Source organism: Aegilops tauschii, chromosome 6 (genome assembly GCF_002575655.3).
Source record: "Aegilops tauschii subsp. strangulata cultivar AL8/78 chromosome 6, Aet v6.0, whole genome shotgun sequence".
NCBI classification, from domain to species: domain Eukaryota; kingdom Viridiplantae; phylum Streptophyta; class Magnoliopsida; order Poales; family Poaceae; genus Aegilops; species Aegilops tauschii.
Genome location: NC_053040.3, coordinates 157,794,328 through 157,816,687, shown reverse-complemented (window position 1 = coordinate 157,816,687; position 22,360 = coordinate 157,794,328). Strand labels below are relative to the sequence as shown.

At 53.1% G+C, this 22,360-nt stretch overlaps 1 protein-coding gene across 2 annotated transcripts; it reads left to right on the top strand.

Annotated features, from left to right (window-relative positions):
- The first annotated feature begins 1,292 nt into the window (after positions 1-1,292).
- On the top strand, positions 1,293-20,485 carry LOC123494343 (uncharacterized). 2 transcript variants are annotated; one of them, XM_073501241.1, is made up of 5 exons: positions 1,293-1,575; positions 2,350-2,438; positions 18,960-19,044; positions 19,192-19,458; positions 19,554-20,485. In XM_073501241.1, the coding sequence occupies exons 2-5, from the start codon at positions 2,406-2,408 to the stop codon at positions 20,264-20,266; spliced, it is 1,098 nt and encodes a 365-aa protein (XP_073357342.1). In that variant the 5' UTR covers positions 1,293-1,575; positions 2,350-2,405; the 3' UTR covers positions 20,267-20,485. The 2 variants fall into 2 exon arrangements, 1 of the variants encoding a protein (XP_073357342.1); XR_006665221.2 differs by lacking the exons at positions 18,960-19,044; positions 19,192-19,458; positions 19,554-20,485 and adding an exon at positions 3,667-3,923 and having other exon boundaries at positions 1,430-1,575.
- Positions 20,486-22,360: the final 1,875 nt, after the last annotated feature.

Here is a 22,360-nt window from a genome sequence, read left to right as displayed (position 1 = left end):
TATGACATGGTATCTCTTCCATTAATCTGATGATCATCCAGGTGCTCATCCTTGCTACTCAAACTTTGAGCAATGTTTGTTGCTCCCAACATGACAACATCACCACCTTGACCATGATCAACAAGGGCCACGTCTGTGGACACTTGGGCATCCCCACATAGCTCAATGATCAGTGGTGACGATGCTCCTTGCAACGCAGCCTGTACTAGGGAAAGTGGTGCCATCTCACAATCAAAATCAACAACAATTGTCTTTAAGTGGGGCAGCCTGATGACGCTGATGGACGATGGGACGTGCTGGACGTCCAGAAGGCAGCACTCATCATAGATGCAACGTCCATGCAGTGCACCCCTAGCTTGGCTCGCCTCCAACCATGATTGAAACTCCACGAAAACCTCCATGTGTGTGGATTTATGCGACACACACAGATCATGCACCCCATAGGCCCCGAAGAGTTAACCTAGTACCTCCTCTGTTAACTCGTGAATCAAGTGGGTGATGGTGATATGCAAAACGCAGCTACTGGTCGCCTCTGGTTGTATTGACATTCTGTCGAACAGGTGGTGAGCGGTCGAAAGGGGCACAAAATTTGGTGAAACTTTTCTGGGATTTGTGGAGAAAACAACGGGTGGATCGAATGGCTTTGAATACCAATTGTCACGACCCTAGATTAGAAGGTGACAAATCAATACCGAACAGCACCAAATCCATGGATACAAGTGTTCCCGGTGTATGAATATATTCACCAAACCAAGGTTCACAACGGGATACAATTCAGAGAAAAGAATCAAGGATGGGAAGAGCACAGATCAAGGTAGAGTAGCAGGAGAATTAGAGAGAGAGGAGACCCTCGTCTGGCACCAGAGGGAGGAGCTAGCTGGGGGAGGAAGAAGGCCAGGCTTTTGTTCTGTTCGATCCCCTCTCTCATTGTCGACCTCTGTCTTTTTGTAGCTGCAGGTTAGGCCTACTGGCCCAAAGTCCATATGACCCACGGCCCAACAGCCCATGGCCCAATCTGGACTAGGTGCGGGTGTTACAGCGAGCTGCCTCCCGAGCTCGTCCTCCCCTGGATCCCCTCGATCTCCTGCCTTGCCGCGTCTGCCTCCCGCTCCAACCTCGTCCACGAGCAGCTCCGGCCGCCGCAGATGAGCCCCGTGCCGTCCCTTCCCTTCCTTCTCCTGCCTTTCTCTCTGTCTCTCAAATCCCTCTCTCGTCTCTGTCTCGTCTCGCAGGAAGCCCGAGGAGTTGCGCTCATCCCCGACGCCGGCAAGCTCGCAGCCGCCGTGGATCCTCGCCTCCGCGCCCTAGATCCGGCCCCTCCGTCGGATTCCGTCGTCCTAGTCCCGTTCGCCTCCACGCCGTCTCCGCCGCATCTGCCTCGCCGGAGTTCCTCCGCCTCGCCTGTTGCCGACCTCTGCTTCCTCTGTATCGACCCGTTACAGACGCAGAGGAGGACGAGCGTTGACCTCGCCCGCTCGAGCCCTGCTTTCAACCACGCCTGGGCCAGCAGCCTAAGGCCCAGCCGCAAGCCCTGTGCCCCAGCTGCCCCCTCCACCGACTGGGCCGAGGCCCATGGTGAGAACTCTCACCCCAGCGCCCAGACCACTGTTCTGTTTCGGCCCATCATGTTTTTTTTTTCGTGGAACGATCTTGCTATTTATGCCGAGAGCGCCTGTTTTGCAGAAAAACCCTCCATGTTCATGCATACCATATGTCACTAACCCTGCATCGCATTAAAAGGAATTATATATGTAAAATGCCTAGAATTTCATCTAGTTTCATAATACCCAACTTTCATCCATGTTTAAAATGTTGTTTGATTTATTTGCTTAAATGACATGTTAAAATGATTTATTTCATAACTAAATAACCGTAGCTCCGAATTAAATAAATTATATAAGTAAATTGCTTGGAAAAATGCATAGCTTAACATGGTGGTATTATTTTGCATGTTTAACAACAATAAAATATGATTTAGGGCAGAACAGTACCAAATTCAAAATATGCATATGGGGATTTTTCGGAATTGTTGTTTGTTGTTTCGGCCTCATTTAAATTGCCTAGATAGGTAGTTTTATTATGTTTCACCTCTTGCCATGTTAACCAACATTTAATATTGATGAGTAGCATAAACAAGAGCGAACTAAATAATTGAACGTGGCGTTTCGTCAATATGCAACTCGTTGCATATTGAGCTCCATTTAATGTGTAGTGTTGTTTGTTACACTTTGCCTTTCCATGCTCTTTAAACCGGACATGCATCATACTTGATTGTGCATCATGCCATGTTTATGTGATGGTTGTTTACCATGTTGTTTGCTTCTTTCCGGTGATGCGTCTTCTTCATAGTTCCGGTTATGTTGCGATTGTGAGGACCCGTTCGACTACATTGGTTCGTCCACTTCATGGCCTCGTTCTTCTTCCTAGCGGGATTTCAGGTAAGATGACAATTACCCTCGATATCACTTCTATCTTTGTTTGCTAGTTGTTCGTTTTATCGCTATGTCGCGCTACCTACCACATGTTTATCATGCCTCCCATATTGCCATGTCAAGCCTCTAACCCACCTTCCTAGCAAACCGTTGTTTGGCTATGTTACCGCTTTGCTCAGCCCCTCTTATAGCGTTATTAGTTGCAGGTGAAGTTGAAGTTTGCTCCATGTTGGAACATGATTTTGTTGGGATATCACAATATCTCTTATTTAATTAATGCATCTATATACTTGGTAAAGGGTGGAAGGCTCGGCCTTTGGCCTGGTGTTTTGTTCCACTCTTGCCGCCTTAGTTTCTGTCATACCGGTGTTATGTTCCTTGATTTTGCGTTCCTTACGCGGTTGGGGTTATGGGACCCCCTTGACAGTTCGCTTTGAATAAAACTCCTCCAGCAAGGCCCAACCTTGGTTTTACATTTGCCTAACAACCTATAACTTTCCCTTGGGTTTTCGCGAGCCCGAGGGTCATCTTTATTTTAACCCCCCGGGCCAGTGCTCCTCCGAGTGTTGGTCCGAACTGGGCGATGTCCGGCGCCCCCTGGGCAACCAGGGTCTATGCCAACCCGACGTCTGGCCCATCCGGTGTGCCCTGAGAACGAGATACGTGCGACTCCTATCGGGATTTGTCGGCACATCGGGCGGTCTTGCTGGTCTTGTTTTACCATTGTCGAAATGTCTTGTAACCAGGATTCCGAGTCTGATCGGGTTGTTCCGGGAGAAGGAATATCCTTCGTTGATCGTGAGAGCTTGTGATGGGCTAAGTTGGGACACCCCTGCAGGGTATAAACTTTTGAGAGCCGTGCCCGCGGTTATGTGGCTGATGGGAATTTGTTAATATCCGGTTGTAAAGAACTTGACACTTGACTTACTTAAAATGCATCAACCGCGTGTGTAGCCGTGATGGTCTCTTTTCGGCGGAGTCCGGGAAGTGAACACGGTTTGTGTTATGGTTGTACGTAAGTAGTTTCAGGATCACTTCTTGATGACTTGTAGCTTCACGTCTGTTGCGTAGCTTCTCATCTCACTCTTATTTGCGTATGTTAGCCACCATATTTGCTTACTGCTTGCTGCAACTCCACCTCATTACCCCATCCTACCCATAAGCTTAAATAGTCTTGATCTCATGGGTTTTGAGATTGTTGAGTCCTCATGACTCACAAATACTACCAAAACAGTTGCAGGTGCCGATGATACCAGTGCAGGTGACGCAACCAAGCTCAAGTGGGATTTCGACGAGGACCTTGGTCGTTACTACATTTCGTTTCCTAATGATCAGTAGTGGTGCCCAGTTGGGACGATCGGGGATCTAGAATTTGGGGTTATCTTCTTTTCTTTTGGTTTCGACCGTAGTCGGTCTATGTGTGTATTTTAGATGATGTATGAATTTATTTAAGTATTGTGTGAAGTGGCGATTATAAGCCAACTCTCTTTATCCCATTCTTGTTCATTACATGGGATTGTGTTAAGATGACCCTTCTTGCGACAAAACCACAATGCGGTTATGCCTCTAAGTCGTGCCTCGACACGTGGGAGATATGGCCGCATCATCGGCGTTACACATAGCCGCTGCCAGAAACCCTAGACAATTCGGTCTCACCGATCGGGATCTCGGTCTCACCGAGATGGCCCTGCAAACTCTCTGTTGCCTGTTGCAATCATTTCGGTCTCACCGAAATATGCAACCGGTCCCACTGAGTTTGCCTGACCAACTCTCTGGTTTGCTCCTTGTTGAAATCGGTCTCACCGAGTTCATGCAATCGGTCACACCGACATGAGGTTTTTCCCTAACCCTAGCGCATTGGTCCCACCTAGTTGATCATGCCGGTCCCACCGAGAATCCTAACGTTCACATTTTGAACTGAATCGGTCTCACCGAGTTCATCTACGGTCTGACCGAGTTGGGTCAAATGTGTGTAAGGGTTAGATTTTGTGTGGGGGCTATATATACCCCTCCACCCCTTCTCTATTCAAGAGAGAGCCATCAGAACGTGCCTACACTTCCACTACTCATTTTTTGAGAGAGAACCACCTACTCATGTGTTGAGACCAAGACATTCCAATCCAACCACAAGAATCTTGATCTCTATTCTTCCCCAAGTTGCTTTCCACTCAAATCATCTTTCCACCATACTCAAATTTGTGAGAGAGAGTTGAGTGTTGGGGAGACTATCATTTGAAGCACAAGAGCAAGGAGTTCATCATCATCACACCATCTATTACCTTTTGGAGAGTGGTATCTCCTAGATTGGTTAGGTGTCACTTGGGAGTCTCCGACAAGATTGTGGAGTTGAACCAAGGAGTTTGTAAGGGCAAGGAGATCGCCTACTTCGTGAAGATCTACCCAAGTGAGGCAAGTCCTTCGTGGGCGATGGCCATGGTGGGATAGACAAGGTTGCTTCTTTGTGGACCCTTCGTGGGTGAATCCCTTCGTGGACTCGCGCAACCGTTACCCTTCGTGGGTTGAAGTCTCCACCAACGTGGACGTACGATCACTACAAAAAAAGACACATCCGTGACATTTTGGGCCGAACGAAAAAATTTCTGTCATACTTATGACACTTCTATGACGATAATTGTGACAAAACCCGGTATCATCATAGATGTGGTGGGCTCCTACTTCTATGACAAAAAATCATGACAGAAAATGGGCTTTTCGTCCTGGACGGGCCGGAGACGCAGCTGCATGACATTCTTTGGGCCGTCCATGATGGAAAAAACCGTGGTAGAAGCGAGGGTGAGGAAAATATCGGGGTGTTCCCGGTTACGGTGGGTGGTCGGGGCCGAACGATGCGCGTTTCTCTCGTACACGCACGCGCGTGGGTGTGAGGCGTTGGGCTCTAACTGAACCCGAGCGAGGCGTTGGGCTCTAACTGAACCCGAGCGATTGCACTACAGGCTACGCGTTACTGAACCCGAGCGATCGATCGATGGCTGTTAACTGAACCCGATCGAGCGTTTCCTTCGCTACTGCTGCTAACTGAAGCCGATTGATGATGCCTCTGGATGAATAGTGAGTGTTGCTGGGGGAGGGGTTGGATGAACAGTTCCCGGTAGGGGTGGATGAACAGGACCCCATGGTGTTGCCTCTGGATGAACAGGACCCCGATCGATCGAGCCGGTTGGGGCTGGATGAACAGGACCCCGTGGAGGGCTGGATGAACAGGACCACCCCGTGGAGGGCTAGATGAACAGTAGACGGTGGAGGGCTAGATGAACAGTAGCCCGTGGAGGGGTGGTTGAACAGGAGCCCGTGGAGAGGGTTGGTTGAACAGTAGCCGGTGGAGTAGCACGCGGTGGAGGCTGGATGAACAGGAGCCCGTGGATGAACAGTCGCACGTGGAGGTTGGAGGAGGTCGACGGTGGATGAACAGTAGCCCGTGGAGGCTGGAGGGGGTCGACGGTGGAGATGAACAGTATCCCGTGGAGTCCCATTTTGCCGTACGCCACACCCCTCCCGATGAACAGGACCCCCGTTTCGACCGTAGCGCTCCAACACAAGTCCGTTTTCTCCGTTTTGCGGTACGCCACACCCCTCCAATCAACAGGACCCCCGTTTAGACCGCAGGAGGTCCGTTTCCTCCGTTTTGCGGTACGCCAGACCCCTCCCGATGAACAGGATCCCGTTTCGAACGTGGCCGGTCGAACACAAGGCCGTTTCCTCCGTTCTGCGGTACGCCAGGCCTCGTTTCCATCGGCTGTTCCGTCCAAGCCGGTTGGATCCCACGTGTTCCGTTGCCTCCCGATGAACACGATGCATTCCGTTGCCTCCCCATGAACACGACGACGACGCAGTTTCTCCGTTCCGACCCAGCCATGTACACGAGCCCTAGCTGTACGTACGCGTGAGTAGGCGTTCGAGACCCCGCCCGTATGTACGTACGTGGCCGTATTTTCTTTCTTGCACACTGGCCGTTGTACGTACGTATAATGCTACATGCACGCCTCTACTATGATACGTGCGCGCTCTACATCAACTAGTATGTACATACACGTTCGCGACCAGAATGACAACGCTATGTACGCTTCGATCAGGTGGGTCCCGACTGTCAGGCACTTCCTTGCGTGCGAAGATATAGCTGGTGGGTCCCAGCAGTCAGGGGGGGCGAATCGTTTTTTTTTTGCCCGGACGCACTTCCTTGCGTGCGAAGATGTAGCTGGTGGGTCCCAACAGTCAGGGGGAACGGTTTTTTCACGAAATATGGTGGCCCGTGCGGTGGGTCCCTGCTGTCAGGTGGAGGAATAATTATTTTACGTGTAATAAGGAGGCACTTCCTTGCGGCCGCCGTGGACCCAGCTGTCAGCCTCTCCACGTACAGTACTCTTCCGATGGAAGTCGTTCCTTGACCACGTTGACCACGCCGCGCCGGGAGCACCAGGTCGGTGGACGACGGTGAGGCCTAGGAAGGGGACGACGCGGAGTCAGGGAAGACACGATAGTGGAAGCCCGCGCGGAGAGGAGTACGAGGGTTCACTGGTTCGGCTACAGTGTGAGGCTGCCGTCGCCGTAGAATAACAGGGGGTGTGGGTGAGTAGAGGGATGGCCTGGCCAGCGGTGGGAGTAGTAGGGGGCGGTGAGGCCTCCGCGGAATCACAGCCGGCCACGGGAGGCAGGAGCACGCGGCACGACCGGCGCTGGTTTGGGCGGCTGGAGCAAGAAGACCAGAGGTTGAAGAAGCACTACGGCCGTTGGATGGACATCGTATGGTCACTGGAGCTAGAATCATTCATATTGACTAAGTTGACGAAGTCCTCCGTCCCCATCAACTTAGTAGGCCCACAAGTCAGCCTCCCACCAAGGTGGGTCCCAGCTAGCGGGGGGAGTATTCATTTTTTTCTGCGTAATAAGGAGGCACTTCCGGTGGGTCCGAGCTGACAGCGGGGGGAACATTTTTTCGCGAAATACGGTGACCCGTCTGGTGGGTCGCAGCAGTCAGGGGGGAAACATTTTTTTTGCAAAATACGGTGGCCCGTCCGGTGGGTCCCTGCTGTTAGGTGGAGGAATCATTATTTTCCACATAATAAGGAGGCACTTCCTTGCTGCGGCCGTGGACCCAGCTGTCAGCCTCTCCACGTACAGTACACTTCCGATGGAAGTCGTTCCTTGACCACGTTGACCACGCCGCGTTCCATTGCATGCATGCGTCCATGGGCGTGGTGCGTCCCCACTGCCAGCCTCTCACATACAGTCATCTTCCGATGACTCTCGGTTGTTGACCACACCGTGCCGAGCGCACCAAAGGCCGGTGGACAACGGCGAGGCCCCAGACTGGAACGACCCGGAGATGGGGAAGACGGGGCAGTGGAGTCGCAGATGGAGAGGAGTGGGAAACTTGACTGGTTCGGGTGCGCGGCAGCACAGCCGCGGTGCCGCCCACGGGAGACATGAGCAAGAACAGAGGTTGAAGAAGGAGCACGACTGTTGGATTAACATCCAATGGTCCAGCTGCTAGAATCATTTGTTGATTAAGTTGACAAAGCCCTGCATACACGTCCGCTTAGTAGGCCCACAAGTCAGCCACCAAATCTGACGGGTCCCAGCTGTCAACGGGAGGAATAGTTTTTTTCGCATAACAAGGAGGCACTTCGTTCCATACGAAGATACAGCCGGTGGGTCCCAGCTGTCAGGTGGAGGAAACATTTTTTTCAGCTTAATAAGGAGGAACTTTTCTTGTGTGCGACCATGGACCTCGTGGGTCCCAGCCGTCAGGCTCTCCACGTACAGTCATCTTTCGATGACTCTCGTTTGTTGACCACGCCGCACCGAGCACAGCGAGGCGGTGGACGACGGCGAGGCCCCGGACGGGAACGACTCGGAGATGGGAAGATGCAGCAGTGGAGTCGCAGATTGAGTGGAGGAGAAGGGTTATAACTGGTTCTGGTGCGGCGTGGGGCTGCAGTCAGTGGAGAATAACAGGAGGTGTGGAGGGGTGGAGGGATAGCCTGGCCGGTGGTGGGGTAGCGCTTCGCAGCGATGCGTGCTAAGCAGAGCCGCTAGCTGCCGGAGGCCGGACCAGGCGATCCCGGCGATGCTGGAGGAAGAAGATGAGAGATTGAAGGTGCATGCCGACCAAGTTGACAACGCCCTGCGTAGGCTTCAACCTATTGGCCCACATGTCAGCCTGCAAAAATGTGGCATATATTTAACCCATGTTTTCTAGAATGTACAGTCCATTTGCTGGGCTGGGTGAACAAATAATTTCGCGTCAATGCGGCCCATTTATATTATCTAAGAAATCCCAGCCCATTTGCACTTCCTTCAAATACATGAATTAGCTGGGCTCGTTATATATATAATGTTATGTTAGAAGGAGTAATTAATATAAAAAATAAACCGGAGAGGCACATTTTTTATATACATAATTAACAAATTAGCGAGTTATTACTCAAAATAAAAATGAGCGCGTTATTATTACATTGGTCCTTAAAATCTTCGCAAGCTTTTGTACGCAATCACCAGGATTTTCCTTGCCTGTGAGTCAAAAACAACCAGGATTTTCCTTGCCAACTTCTGTTAAACATTTACTTTTATAAGTTAATAACACATGGAATGTTTTTATAATGTATATATAAGTCTCTATAAAATATATGATAATAGTAATAATATAAATATATATAATGTGGTTAAAAAATACATTGGGCTGCCGATCCTTAAGAAAAAGCCCATAGGCCAGTATGGACCTCAAAAAATAAATTGAAACCACTGTCACTGTATGTCGTGGGCTACGCATGTTAAAATACAAAACCTAGGCCTAGCTGATACTTGTTCGCCCTCTGGAAAAAAATGATACCAGATCCCCGAGCGAACTGGATTAAAGAGGGGGCCGGCGGCACGACTGAAGAAGCACATCAGGAGCATTTTTTTCTTCAGTGGATGGCTCTCGATGGCGTTTTTTTACTTGCCTCTGCACCATACAACTTGTATTTTTAGCCTCCCAGTCCGTGGTGGACCAGCAACCCATTTGCTGGGTGGGCCAACCTATAGAAACCAGCACTCGATTTTTCGTCAAGCCCCCAAAACAACGCAGTACTATGTTTGTTTTGAGGCCGAAAACATTACGGCAGGGGTTGAGCGGGGGAGGGGGCAAGACAGAGCAAAAAGATTAAAAAGAGCTGATGCGCCGTTGCTACCCTAACAAAGCAGGTGCAATTCTTCTCGGGAAGAAGGTGTGCCGTTGACACCCACACGTCACATACCCCAAAGTAGGCATACTAACAAGTTCACACACAAGCACAACAGAAATGCTAAACATTCGTATCAAACTCAGGTTCACAGGACACGTTCATATTCATAGCCAACATTCACTATCAACAACTCAAAAGATTCATATATACACAAGTTCAGCATGTCTATGGATCCAAATGATTGATAGATCACACAACAATATTCATAGATAATTCACAAAAAGATTCAGATATACACATGTTCAGTATGTTTATGCATCCAAATGATTGAGATCACAACCAATATGATCCATGGACAAACTTTAATTACCTAGGGTACATACTAGTAAATGGTGTTCAGTCGGAGGTACTTCTTGCTAAAATTAATGCTTGTACGAGTAAACTTTCAAGTACATAAGAGGCAGCACGGACAATCTGAACTTTGCTTGTAGGTTTATCCTCAAATAGTGAACTCGTGCCGAGGGAGGCTTGAGCAACTTGGCCACTACTTTCATCCAACTAGTTTACTGGCTCATCTTGGTCCTGTAGCTCGCCAAAATTCTACATTGCAGACTGGTAAATGGTGTTCAGTCGGAGGTACTTCTTGCTAAAATTAATGCTTGTACGAGTAAACTTTCGAGTACATAAGAGGCAGCACAGACAATCTGAACTTTTCTTGTAGGTTTATCCTCAAATAGTGGCCTCGTGCCGAGGGAGGTTTGAGCAACTTGGCCACTACTTTCATCCAACTAGTTTACTGGCTCATCTTGGTCCTGTAGCTTGCCAAAATTCTACATTGCAGACGAGAAAGGAGACGGTTGAGAAAATGAACCACCCAAATTTTTTGTGCAGTTCAACTGAAATGGAGCATCCCTGGCGTGCAGACTGATGAAGTGCCAGATGAATATACGCATCAACCAACTTGTATGGAATCTTTAGACTCCATGTCATACAGTTCGCTACCATATGTGCCGATAACCAAAAGGCACAAGTTGGGACCAAAGACTGGACTGCGTTTTTCTGGGCTATGCGCCAAGCAATTTGGCTTTCACTCTCCTAATACTTGGAGTTTGACAATTGGTTGACGCCGGTTGATACTCGAATGAATATAGGCACTTCTTCTTGTCAACAGTGTGCTTGTCTGAGTGAACTTTGGAGTACATAGCAACAGCATAAGTACCTGTCCATCTGATCTTTTTGTGCAGTTCTACTGAAATCACCCAATGTAATGATTTGCCTGCGAGTTCAGGCTCCAAGTTACTCCTTTATGAAATCGGCAAACAGTAGCACAATACCAAATTACCAATACATATGACAAGCACAATAATCAGGAAAAAGACCAGTACCAACCTGTGTGAGGTAGCATATCAATTACTACTTCCTTTGACTGGAAGCCGAGATAAGCCAAGCGACTGATAGCAAAGGAAGAATGCAAGCCGAGATTAGCGACTAATAGGAAAGGAAGGAAGCTGTCGAGGCAATGAAGCACCCAAAGTTTTTGTGCAGTTCCACCAAAATCGAGCATTCCTGTTGGCACATATATTGAGAGAGTGAGATTACTGTAATAGTGGGACTAGTTGATGAAACATACACTAACAAATAGAAGCACCCTGATTATCTTAATGGGTAAAGTAAGCATTCCCTCCCTGCTCCACCACATGATTCACCTCCATAGACAAACATACACACGTACATGATTCCGCATAGGGTGCTACTAAAGATTTGTTTAACTCCGACAGGAAAATTAGGCAGCAATAAATTAGTGGTACTTAAGTACTCCTAATTAATTAAGTGAGACAACAGAAGTGGAAGGGCTCCCTGGAGGATCGTCTCACATGTAAGGTAGTCATTGCCGAAGCCCTTGAATGGCCTCGACTGAGGCCTCTGGCTTCAGCAAGATCGCCTTGGCACTGTTTACTCTTCTTCTTCTTCCTCTTCATGCTCTGTTTCTCATTGTCCTCACCAGTTGGTGAAACCAAGTACATGATTGGCCTTCTATTTCATAATTGGTTTTTTTAATGAGGGAGTATAAGTGTACTAGTAAAAAATAGCATTATTTTCTCATGGCGGTCGCAAAATAGAGATGAACACATGCATTAAATATCATTCTTACCTAAAGGAAGGTTATGGTGCCAATATGGATCATGATGATTGGAACACAGATCTCCCTTTGTGCAGTTCCACTGAAATGAACCAACTGTTCCATTCTGACATTCTAGTTAAATAGCACAAAAGTCACTTCTTTTAAGAAGAGTTTTGTGCAGTGCACCAAAAGGTCACAACAGCAACCAGGTGAAATGGATATCCCTGTTAGCACAAAAAGCTACAGAGGAAACAGTCAGAGTCTCAAACAATTACAGGCAAAAACATTTGGCTAAACTTGTCATGGCTTATAACAGTGGCATGGCTTCATTTTTAACAAGGGCATTAGATTAAGAACAGCTAAATATTTGGTATAAGGGCATGGGACAGTGGGTGCACCAGCGGTCCAGCACCATGTACCTAAACAGGGGCATAAAGTGGTGATTCATAGTTTGTTGCCCCGAGAAACAAACATCCAAGAAACATATCTGGGTTGGTCCCATTTTTGTTCACTCTAGCCACCTACTCCTATGTGTGGATAGCAAATCTAGTCCTGGTCATACCACTGTGTACAGCGTTACCCCTATATTTCCCTTTTCGACCAAGAGACCGGTTAGATGACCAGTCTGTACTACTTTCACCCCCTTTCCTTCCTGTTTGTACTAAGTCTGATGTACTACATACTAAATTCCCCCACCCCCACTTTATTTCTTGTTTGAACCAAGTACAAGATTCGACTCCATGAAGTAGCTTTACCTCTAACAATAGAAGAAAAAAATAGGTGACGTTGGACCATCCGATCGAGAGGGGCTGAGAGGTAGAAAATGATGCACATGCAGCGACGTAGCGACCTGGGGAAGTAGAGCTAAGGCGGTTTCGAAGGAAGATATACCTGAAGGTCGTCGGGATGTGGATAGGTGGGCAGCGGGAGGTCGGATCCGCCCACACTAGGGCAACGACAAAGGGATCGGAGTATCTCCCACGCCGGCGCTCGCCAGAGATAACGGTGCGGCCGGCAGTGGGTCTCCTCCCTTGCTGTCGACGACAGCCTAAACGCTGCCCCTCCTCCCCTTCACCGGCGGAGGGGGATACGTCCGGATCTGTAACCAACGGTGAGGATAGAAAGACAGTGTTTTTTGAAGGGAGAAAGACAGTGTTACCACCCCTATCTTGTTTAGACCTGAAGAGGATGAGAGTGTGTGAATAGAGCAACCCTAGCAAGCAAGCGCGGAGGCTCCGGCCTATATATACGTAGTGGGGTAGTTTTCCTTTTTCACTCCATCAAAACAATCATTTAAAATTGTGTACTACGTGCCAGGTCGCCTTTTTTTAGTTGTTGATTGTTTTTTGAGATAGCTACCCGCTTGTTCCAAGTGGTGTTACGGTGTGCCAGGTCGCACTTTGTATCGTTCAAGTCTGGTACAAGTCCCTCCATTAAATGAACAACCACCCCCTCGTAAAAATTGTGAACAAGCCCACGACTAAAATTATCGGAAACGTGGGTTGCCCAACATGCATTATTATTTATATTTTCTACTCCCTCCGTTCCTAAATATAAATCTTTTTTATTAGCCACACCTAAGACAAGAATTTTTTTATTAGCAGTGAACCCCACATGTCATAGACACAAAAAGTGTGGCAAGATTCCCTTAGGCAAGCCAAAGTGTGTCTAACAATTTGAGCAACTCAATTTAGGCAAGTGTGGGAAAAATAATGTGGCAACATAAGACAAACATAGTCACAATCCAAACAGCCCCGTAATTTTTTGTGACATGCATGAAAATTTGGTTAGTTAAATTTATAGTCAAAATTTGGCAAGGTGCATCAAATCAACACATGCAAGTATCAAAAGGGAAGTCACGGCATGCATGCATGCGTTGTACTCCCTCTGTTTCCAAATATAAGTCTTTTTAGAGATTGCAACAAGTGACTACATACGAAGCAAAATATGTCTACATATATCTGTATGTAGTAGTCCATTTGAAATGTGTAAAAAGACTTATATCAAGTGCAGTGCTTTGATGTGTCGCGTCAACTCGTACAAGACCGAGAAGTTTGATTACTACAATGCCCTCTCCCTCGCGGACTGAGCTCCGGTGCCTTAACTGCACCTGCCTTTGGCTGCATGACAGGTGGGCCAACCACCTGTTGGGCCCACCTGTCATAGACGCAAAGGCAGGAGCAGTAAGTCAATCAAGCTACGTCCCTCCCTCGCGCATGAGCGTGGTGGCTGGCAGGACTAGTAGGAGCTTTCGCTACATGCTTCTTGACGGCGACGAACTTGCGGATGGAGTTGACCATCATGTCGTCCATGCGAGAGGCGAAGCTGGCGTCGGCGAGGTCTACGACGCCGGCGGTCGCCAGCACCATCTGGAAACGCTGCACGGTGCGGGGCCGCAGGCTGGCGCCTTGGATGATTTGGCACAGCGGACTGCCGCTCGCGACCATCGCCTCCATAGGTGCTTCTGGCTGATGGTCACTTGGTCTTGGATTGGAGTGAGCAGTGTTGCGCAGAGACTGAGGAGTAGATGGATTGGAGTGGTGGGGAGCCTTTATATGAGAATCCAAACTATGTTGCATTCACATCGTGCTGGCTCTATTCTGCTTCTCCAATTAATTCCCTCTGCATGTAGAGTAATTTGAGGATGCATCATTGACCGTTCAACGTCTCGGGAACCGCTACCCTCTCCCTCCTTGGCATTCAAGCACCTATGGAGGCGACTGCCGCTCGCGTCTATCGCGTGTTAGGAGACGTTCCCGTCGACGATGAGGTGCCTATGGTGACTTCATAAATTTCAAGATGATAGTACTAGTATACTCAATATTGTGCACCGCGACCAAGCCGAGAGGAAAACGAGAGAACTACGTATTTATTTACGGTGTAGATTCGCTCATTTTGCTCCATATGTACTCCGTCTCGGTGTAGTCTAGTCACTTGTTGAAATCTCTAGAAAGGCAAATACTCCTTTCTGGTTTACAGGGCTATACTAGCAAGTACTACTACAATAGTGGGCTCACATAGCAATTTTATTGTCGGGTGGTTGGTGCGACATATGCCAAGGGATGGCTTATCATTGTGGGAGCCAATAAAACGTCGCCGGTGCCCGGAAACGGGATGAGGCGAAGACATGCACGCCGGCGCATCTTACCCAGGTTCGGGGCTCTCCGAGGAGATAACACCCCTAGTCCTGCTCTGCGGGGTCTCCGCATGATCACTAGATCGATAAAGGGTAGCTACAATCGCTCCTAGAGCTGTTGAGATCAAGGGAGAAGAAGAACAAGGCTAGCTCTTGCTTCTCTCTATCTAGGTGTGTGTGCTATGCGTGGGTGTTAACCTAGAAGCCAACCCTTTGCATGGGTGCTCCGGGGGGTTTATATAGGCCTACCCCCCGGGGGTACAATGGTAATCCGACCGGGAACTGGTCCCAGCCGTCAGTGTCTACGCTCGCCGGCTTCTCCGCCAGCTGCTGGGCCCCGCCGGCTGGTGGGTCCCGCCGGCTGCCGGCTACTTGGTCGACAGGCCGACCCTACCGCCTAGGGTCTTGTCGGCGGCTGCTTACTGTTGCCGCGCCTCTGATGATGAGGGCTTTGTCGAGGTAAGCGTGGCTACAGTGATCCGCCTCGGGGGCTATCACTGTAGCCTCACCTCGTCTTGTCTCCTTAATGGGGCTCCTGCTTCGAGGAAGGGAGTAGCTGGCTTCTGGAGGCCGGCTATACTCTTGGCCGACTAGGAAGAGCCAGGCCCCCTTCGCGCCTCTCTCTGGCTGAAGGGGCCCGCAGTCCTCAGGCCGTACAGGAGTGGGTCGTGGATGACGTCGAGGCTAGCGTGGCTACAGTGCCGAGCCGCACGGGAGACGTCCCTCCCGTACGGCCTCCTGTAGCCATGCCCGCCTCGGGCTTCGGGGGTCGTGGGCCGCACTGTGGCCACACCCCGTCACGTCGCCGTTATGTAGGAGTGGTTGTGGTCTTGGCCGGCTCCTAGGAGTCGGCGTCCTTCTTGGCCGGCTTCTTGGAGTCGGTGAGGCTGGGTCGCCTTCCGGGAGTCGGCTTTAGTGGTAGCCGGTCGGGGAAGGCGGCCCAAATGCTTGGAGTGCTTGAAGGCCCAAAGGCCTGATAAATTTTCCGAAGAGCCAGGGATAGTCGGTTAGGCTACCCGTGGCCATTTACTCCGACAGTAGTCCCCGAAGCTGGTTGGGCTTCGAGGTGGAGTGGGGTTCAAGAAGCTCGATCAGCTTCCTATCGTGACAAGCCGGCAGCTGGGAGCCGGCCTTGGTCAGGCGCGCCGCCTTAGTCGAATTCTTCTGGAGTCGGGGGGCGGGAACCCGCAGGCACACGCACCGGGCCGCGGGCCGGCCTCGGGCCGTTGGCGTGCCACGTGGCCGGAAAGCCTGCCAGCCCACGCGCGTGACGGGACGTCGCCGCAGGGAGGGGGCCCGCCACGTCTGCGCCCCGGCCCAGGCGCGGATCCTTTGTATCCCGAAACCGCCCGCACGTTCCGTGCGGCAGTTTTGGCTCGCACTTATGCGTAATAAACGCGAGACGTGGGGGGAGTGGGCGCAGTTAATCCCACGTCTCCCCCCACGTCCGGCCTCTTCGGCCGCGTGAGGCTATAAGTAGGGGGAGGTGGAGGGCGGCAGGCCCTCGCTCGCTCCTCCTACTTCCACCGTCTTCTTGCCTTGCTCGTTCTCGCGACAGCGCCTCGCCGCCGCGCTCTTCCTCCGCACGCTCCTCCGCCGCCATGCTAGCTTCCGCTATGCCTCCCCACGTAGAGCAGCTTGGCGGGGATTGGGACGGCTCCATCGTCCATAACGACCACATCGACTTCCTCCGCGACACCCGGCGTCTGCCCAGCGCGGACAAAGTGGAGGTCCGCCTCGCGCCAGAGAAGGAAATCAGGCCGGCGCCGCGGGAGGGCGAGCGGGTGGTCTTCCGCTCGCACTTCCTGTGCGGCTTCGGCCTGCCAGTGAGCGCCTTCTTCCGCTCCTGGCTGGAATTCTATCAGCTCCAGCCGCACCACCTCACCCCCAACGCGGTGGTGCTGCTGTCGGCCTTCGTCACCCTGTGCGAGGGCTATCTCGGCGTCCTCCCCACCCTTGAGCTCTGGGGGGAGTTCTTCCAGTCGAAGCTGGGCACGCGCAGTAAAGGCGTGCCGGCTCATACTGGCGCCTTCATCGCGTCGCGGAGATCGGGCGCCGACAACTCCTTCCCCGTTATCACGCTGATCCAATCGGTGAAGAAGTGGCAGAAGTCGTACTTCTACGTGCGGAACATCGCTCCACGGGGCGACTACATCAACCTGCCGGCTTACGTAGCCGGCCCACCGGCGGGGAGGCTGCCCCAGTGGTCCTTCCGGGCGGTGACGCTGTCGCAGGGAGGAAACGCCGCCATCACCCGCCTGTGGGTGATGGTCCAGTCGGAGGGCCTGACGGGGCCCGACCTCCTGGCCGCGTTCGTCACGCGCCGGGTCCTTCCGCTCCAGAGCCGGCCTCATCTGATCTGTCAGATGAGCGGCCCGCTCGATCCGAGCCGGATGTGCACCAAGGAGATGCCGCAGCCCGACGCCGCCGACATGGTGAATTACCTCGCCAACTGCCAACTTTCCGAAGACTGGCAATTCGGCAAGGAGCCATATAGCCGTGCCAATCCTCCGCCTACGGTACGCTCCCCTCGTCTCTTTTTTTCTCTCTCTCTCTCTCTCAGCTTTGTCGCCGAGTTCCTCTGGGCCGACTCTAACTCAGTCGGCTTGCTCTTTTGACAGTCCTCTGCTTCGGCCGGCCGGCGGGACAGACGTGGAGCGCCGCTTCGTCCCCGACCGGACCGAACACGATCAGGAGGACCCCGACCTGGGGGCGGTCCATCTGGAGGATGCCGTCGAGCCGGCCGGTGGCCAAGCCGGCGGCGAAGCAGGCGGCTCCGGGTTCACCGCTACCTTCGACGACTGGCCGGACGAGGACGAAGCCGAAGTCGTCCCGCACCGCCAGCCGGCATCCGGACGCGGCACGGGCTCCTCCGGCGCGCAGCCTGCTCGAGGTAGAGGCCAGAAACGTCGCGCCGCCCAGGGCATGTTGGCAGCCGGACAAAGAAGCCCAGGGGTGGGGCGGCAGCCACCAGGCGGGAAGAGGCGGCCGCGAAGGCGGCTCGCTTCCGCAAAGTGGTGAAGCAGCCGCAGACTGTGTCGGCGTAAGTTCTCTCTTTCTATGTACTCTCCTTCTTTCTTTCCTTTGGTGGTTCTTGAATCTTCGTCTTCTTTTTCAACGGTCAGAGCTCCGCTGTCACTTGAGCGGGCAGCTGCCGGCTCCGTCGTCGAGTCGCCAGGGGGCTCTGGGAGCACCACCCGCCGTGTAGACCCCCGCGCCGCCCTCCTGGAGGCGACGGAATGGAACGCGCGGGAGGTGCGGGAGGAGCAGGAAGCGCGGGAGGCGGAGGCACGGAGGGCAGCCGCCGCCCAGGCAGCTCGGGAGGAGGAGGCGGCGAAAGCGCTCGCCGAGGCCGCAGCCAAGGCCCAGGTAGAGGCCGAGGCCGAGGCAGCGGCAGGGGAGGCTTTGATGGTCACCCCCCTGCGCACCATGGCGCCCGGGGACGTGGATCCCTCGCCAGGGGGAGCCAGCGGTTCCCAGCCGGGGCTGGGAGGGAGCGGTGACGATGTCATCATCTTGGGGGAGGCGCCGGGCCGACTCCTCCGACTAGGGCGGCCCAAGATGGGCAGCCTGAGCCTGCGCCCGCACAGTCGGCGGAGGGCGAGCCGGCCGCGGGAGCTGAGGTGGCGGTCCGGGTTCCGCCAAGCCGGCGTGCTGGGAAGGCCGCGTCGGAGCCGCAGAAGGCTGCGTCGGAGCCACAGCCGGCCGTGGGCTCCAGCTCGTCGGCCCGAGACGCGGAGGCGGCCAGCGCTACCTCGGGGTGGACGCCGGGCGGAGGAACAGCCGTGGTGAACGTCGTTGCACAAGACGTCCGGACCCGGCTCCAAAGCCAAGCCGCGGCGCTGAGGCAGTTCACCGACGAATTCATCGCAACGCGGGCAGCCATCCGGGTTAGCATTCCTATCTTGTTCTTTCTTGATGTTGATTTCTCTTCTTGATCTTGATTTCTCTCGTGGGGGCGCGTCAGCGCACCCTCTGGGTGTAGTCCCCGAGTTCCGAGTCGGCTGCTGAGCAGGCGGCTTGGAACTTCTTGGAGATTTTCTCTTTGCTGCTTTTGTTCTCACTTCAGTCTTCTGTCCGTCTTGCAGGACTACCACAACCTCCGAGCGGCCGCCTTCAACTCCCAGGCTCGGGAGCTGACTCAGAAGACCGCCGATCTTACTGAGAGCCGAGGTATGTGACTTGATCTTTATCTCATGTGGGGGCGCGTCAGCGCACCCACTAGGTGTAGTCCCCGAGATTCGGGCCGACTGCTGAGCAGTCGGCTCGGATCTTCCTTGATGATTCCTTATTGTTCTTCTTCTTCTTCTATCTCTGCAGCGGCCAACGCCAGTCTGAGGGCACAGCTGGGGGAATCCCAGACTGCTCTTCGTGCCAAGGACGCAGAGCTCGCCGCCTTGGTGCAGGAGCGCGATCGCTTGGTCAAGAAGCTGGCCGACCAGGAGGAAGGCCACAAGGCTGCGCTGAAGGCTGCGCAGGATCGCGAAGCCACCCTCCAGGCCGAGTTCGAAACGAAGGCGGCCGGCTGGGCAGAGGCCAGGCAGACTCTGGTCTCCGGCTATGGTCAGATTGAGGATCTGGTTGACGGTAAGTCGTCTACCCCTTCATCCTTTCCTGCCATCTGCTACTTTGACTTGCTTTTCTGATTTTGGTGTTCTTCTTTTCTTTTCTTCTTCGCGCAGAGTACTTCCCTGGCTATTCAACTACCGCCAACCAGGCCATCGAAGCCCGTCGCCAGGCGAAGAGGCAAGCCGGCTTCGAGATCTCGCCAACCGCCGGCCGCTCGCTGGAAGAACAGCTCCTGGCGATCCAGGCTCGCATCCAGCCGGCTCACAGGCTGCTCCGCCGGCTTCAGCGCGCGGGATCACAGGTCTTGGCCGCCCTCTGGCCCGGCCAAGTGGTCCCTCGCACCCCCAGTCGGACCGCCGACTGGCTGGAGGTGGCAGTCGGCCGCTTCGAGGCTTGGAAGGCGTCAGCAGCTCGCTCCGGCGCCAGGCGGGCGCTGGAGTTCGTCAAGGCCTGGTATCCCGGCCTGAACCTGGACCAGCTGGCTACCTGGCGGCAGCAGGCCGACACGGAGCTGGAGCCGGCGCGGCCGGCCATCATTCGGCGGGCTTCAGCGATCGCCGACTACACCGACACCAACGTCTTCGCCCCCGAGGTGGACGACAATGGAGTCGCCAAGCCGGAAGATTGGTTCGGGCTGGACCCGGCGTACGGCGAGGACTCGGCGGAGGAGATCGACTCCAGCGACGAGGGCGAAGAGGAGGAGGAGGAGGGTGAAGACGCCGAGCCGGCTGGCGGAGTAGCCGGCCAGCCTGACCGCGCCTCCAGCACTACGTCGCGTGCGAGTGCGTTTCCTGCCGCGGGAGGTGGTCAAGCCGGGACCAGCTAGGCGGCCACTCCTTCAGCCGGCGAGGCCGCCTTCACCGACCAGCTCGGCCTTCCTGTCGCGCCTTAGTCTTCTTTCTTTTGTTTTCCTGTCTTGTTACTTTTGAACAATGTTTGGTTAAGTCTGCACAATTCCACCCACTGGGTGTATTCAAACTCAAGTCTGTTGCCAGCCTGTGGGCGGCTTTATGTATATAAGTTATGCAATTGGTCTTTCCTTGTACTTTCACTTTTTGTCCTTCTGCTTTTTTCCTTTGCCGCCCTCCCTTGGTTGCCGCCTCCCTAGTCAAACAGTTGCTCTGCAATCTATAGCCGGGGAGTGCCTGGCCGATTGGGGAGGGGGAAGTACTTTTAGCTTTGCCGGACTTAAGCTAAGTTTTTTAGGAAGCCGGCCAGCCGGCTGTTTTGACAGCCGGCAGGCGTATTTGGAGGCCGTCTCTTTGCTATATAGGTTAGTTGTTCCTTAGCCGTTTTTCGTGTGGGCGTCCTTTCTGTCTTCTCTCTTGCTAGTCGGACAGTCAGTTCTTTGAGCTGCGACTTTCAACAAGAGAGGACTTGAGGGCCGGCGCACTACTTTGCTGACTTCGGGAAGAACTTTGAATATAGCTCAAGGCGGCCAGTCCCCGGGCCGACTAGTCGGACCCGGTGCCGGACAAGAATTCAAAATGTAATAATATTTCATGGATATGATACTCGTCATTCATAGATAAATAAAAGGCAGTCCCCGAGTACTGGTCGGGGGGCCTGTTGGTTTGTACTTAATACAAAAGGGGTAGCGTGATACATACTGCTTTTCAGCTGTAAAATCGTCTTAGGAGGTTTGCGTTCCATGGTCGCTCCGACTCCTTGCCGGAGTCGTCTCTTTTGCGTGCTCTTGGCTTTTGCGCGTCGATCAAGTAGTAGGAGTCGTTGCCGAGTGCCTTGCTGACGACGAAGGGGCCTTCCCAAGGGGCCGAGAGCTTGTGCTGGCCGGCTGTTCGCTGGATCAGCCGGAGCACAAGGTCGCCCTCTTGGAAGGATCTTGGCTTGACCTTGCGGTTGTAGTAGCGGCGCAGGCCTTGTTGGTAGATGGTGGACCGGCTGAGGGCTAACAGCCGGCCTTCTTCCAGTAGGTCGACGCCGTCTTCTCTTGCTTCTTTGGCTTCCTCCTCCGTGTACATGGTGATCCGAGGCGAGTCGAACTCGATGTCTGTTGGGATGACAGCCTCGGCACCGTACACAAGGAAGAATGGAGTGAAGCCGGTTGACTTGTTGGGTGTAGTGCGCAGACTCCAGAGGACAGCCGGCAGCTCTTCGAGCCAGCAGCCGGCCGATCGCTCCAGTGGTACAACCAGTCGGGGCTTGATGCCGGAGAGGATAAGTCCATTTGCTCGCTCGACCTGGCCGTTTGACTGCGGGTGGGCAACGGACGCTAAGTCCAGTCGGATGCCCTGCATCGCGCAGAAACGTGCCAGTGCGCCTTTGGCGAAGTTCGTGCCGTTGTCGGTGATGATGCTGTGCGGCACGCCGTACCGAGTAGTGATGTCGGTGATGAATGTCACGGCAGTCGGCCCGTTCAGCTTCTTAATTGGTTTGGCTTCAATCCACTTTGTGAACTTGTCGACCGCAACGAGTAGATGTGTCATGCCACCGCGGGCTGTCTTGAAAGGGCCCACCATGTCCAGTCCCCAGACGGCAAAAGGCCAGGTGAGGGGAATGGTCTTGAGGGCAGAAGCCGGCAGGTGTTGTTTGGAACTGAAGACTTGACACCCTCTGCAGCTCTTGACTATTTCTTTAGCATCCTCCAAGGCAGTCGGCCAGAAGAACCCATGGCGGAAAGCCTTGGCCACGAGGGATCTTGAGGCGGCGTGATGGCCGCATTCGCCTTGGTGGATGTCTTTGAGGATTGCCACTCCTTTTTCTGGCTCGACGCAACGCTGGAAGACTCCAGTGACGCTGCGCTTCACGAGCTCCCTGTTGATTATTGTGTATGCTGCGGCTCGTCGTTGCACTAGTCTTGCTGCGATCTCATCAGCCGGCAGCTCTCTGCTGACTAGGAACTTGAGGATGGGCAGGGCCCATGAGGGAGCTGTGACTTCTTCTGCTGTTAATGTGGCCA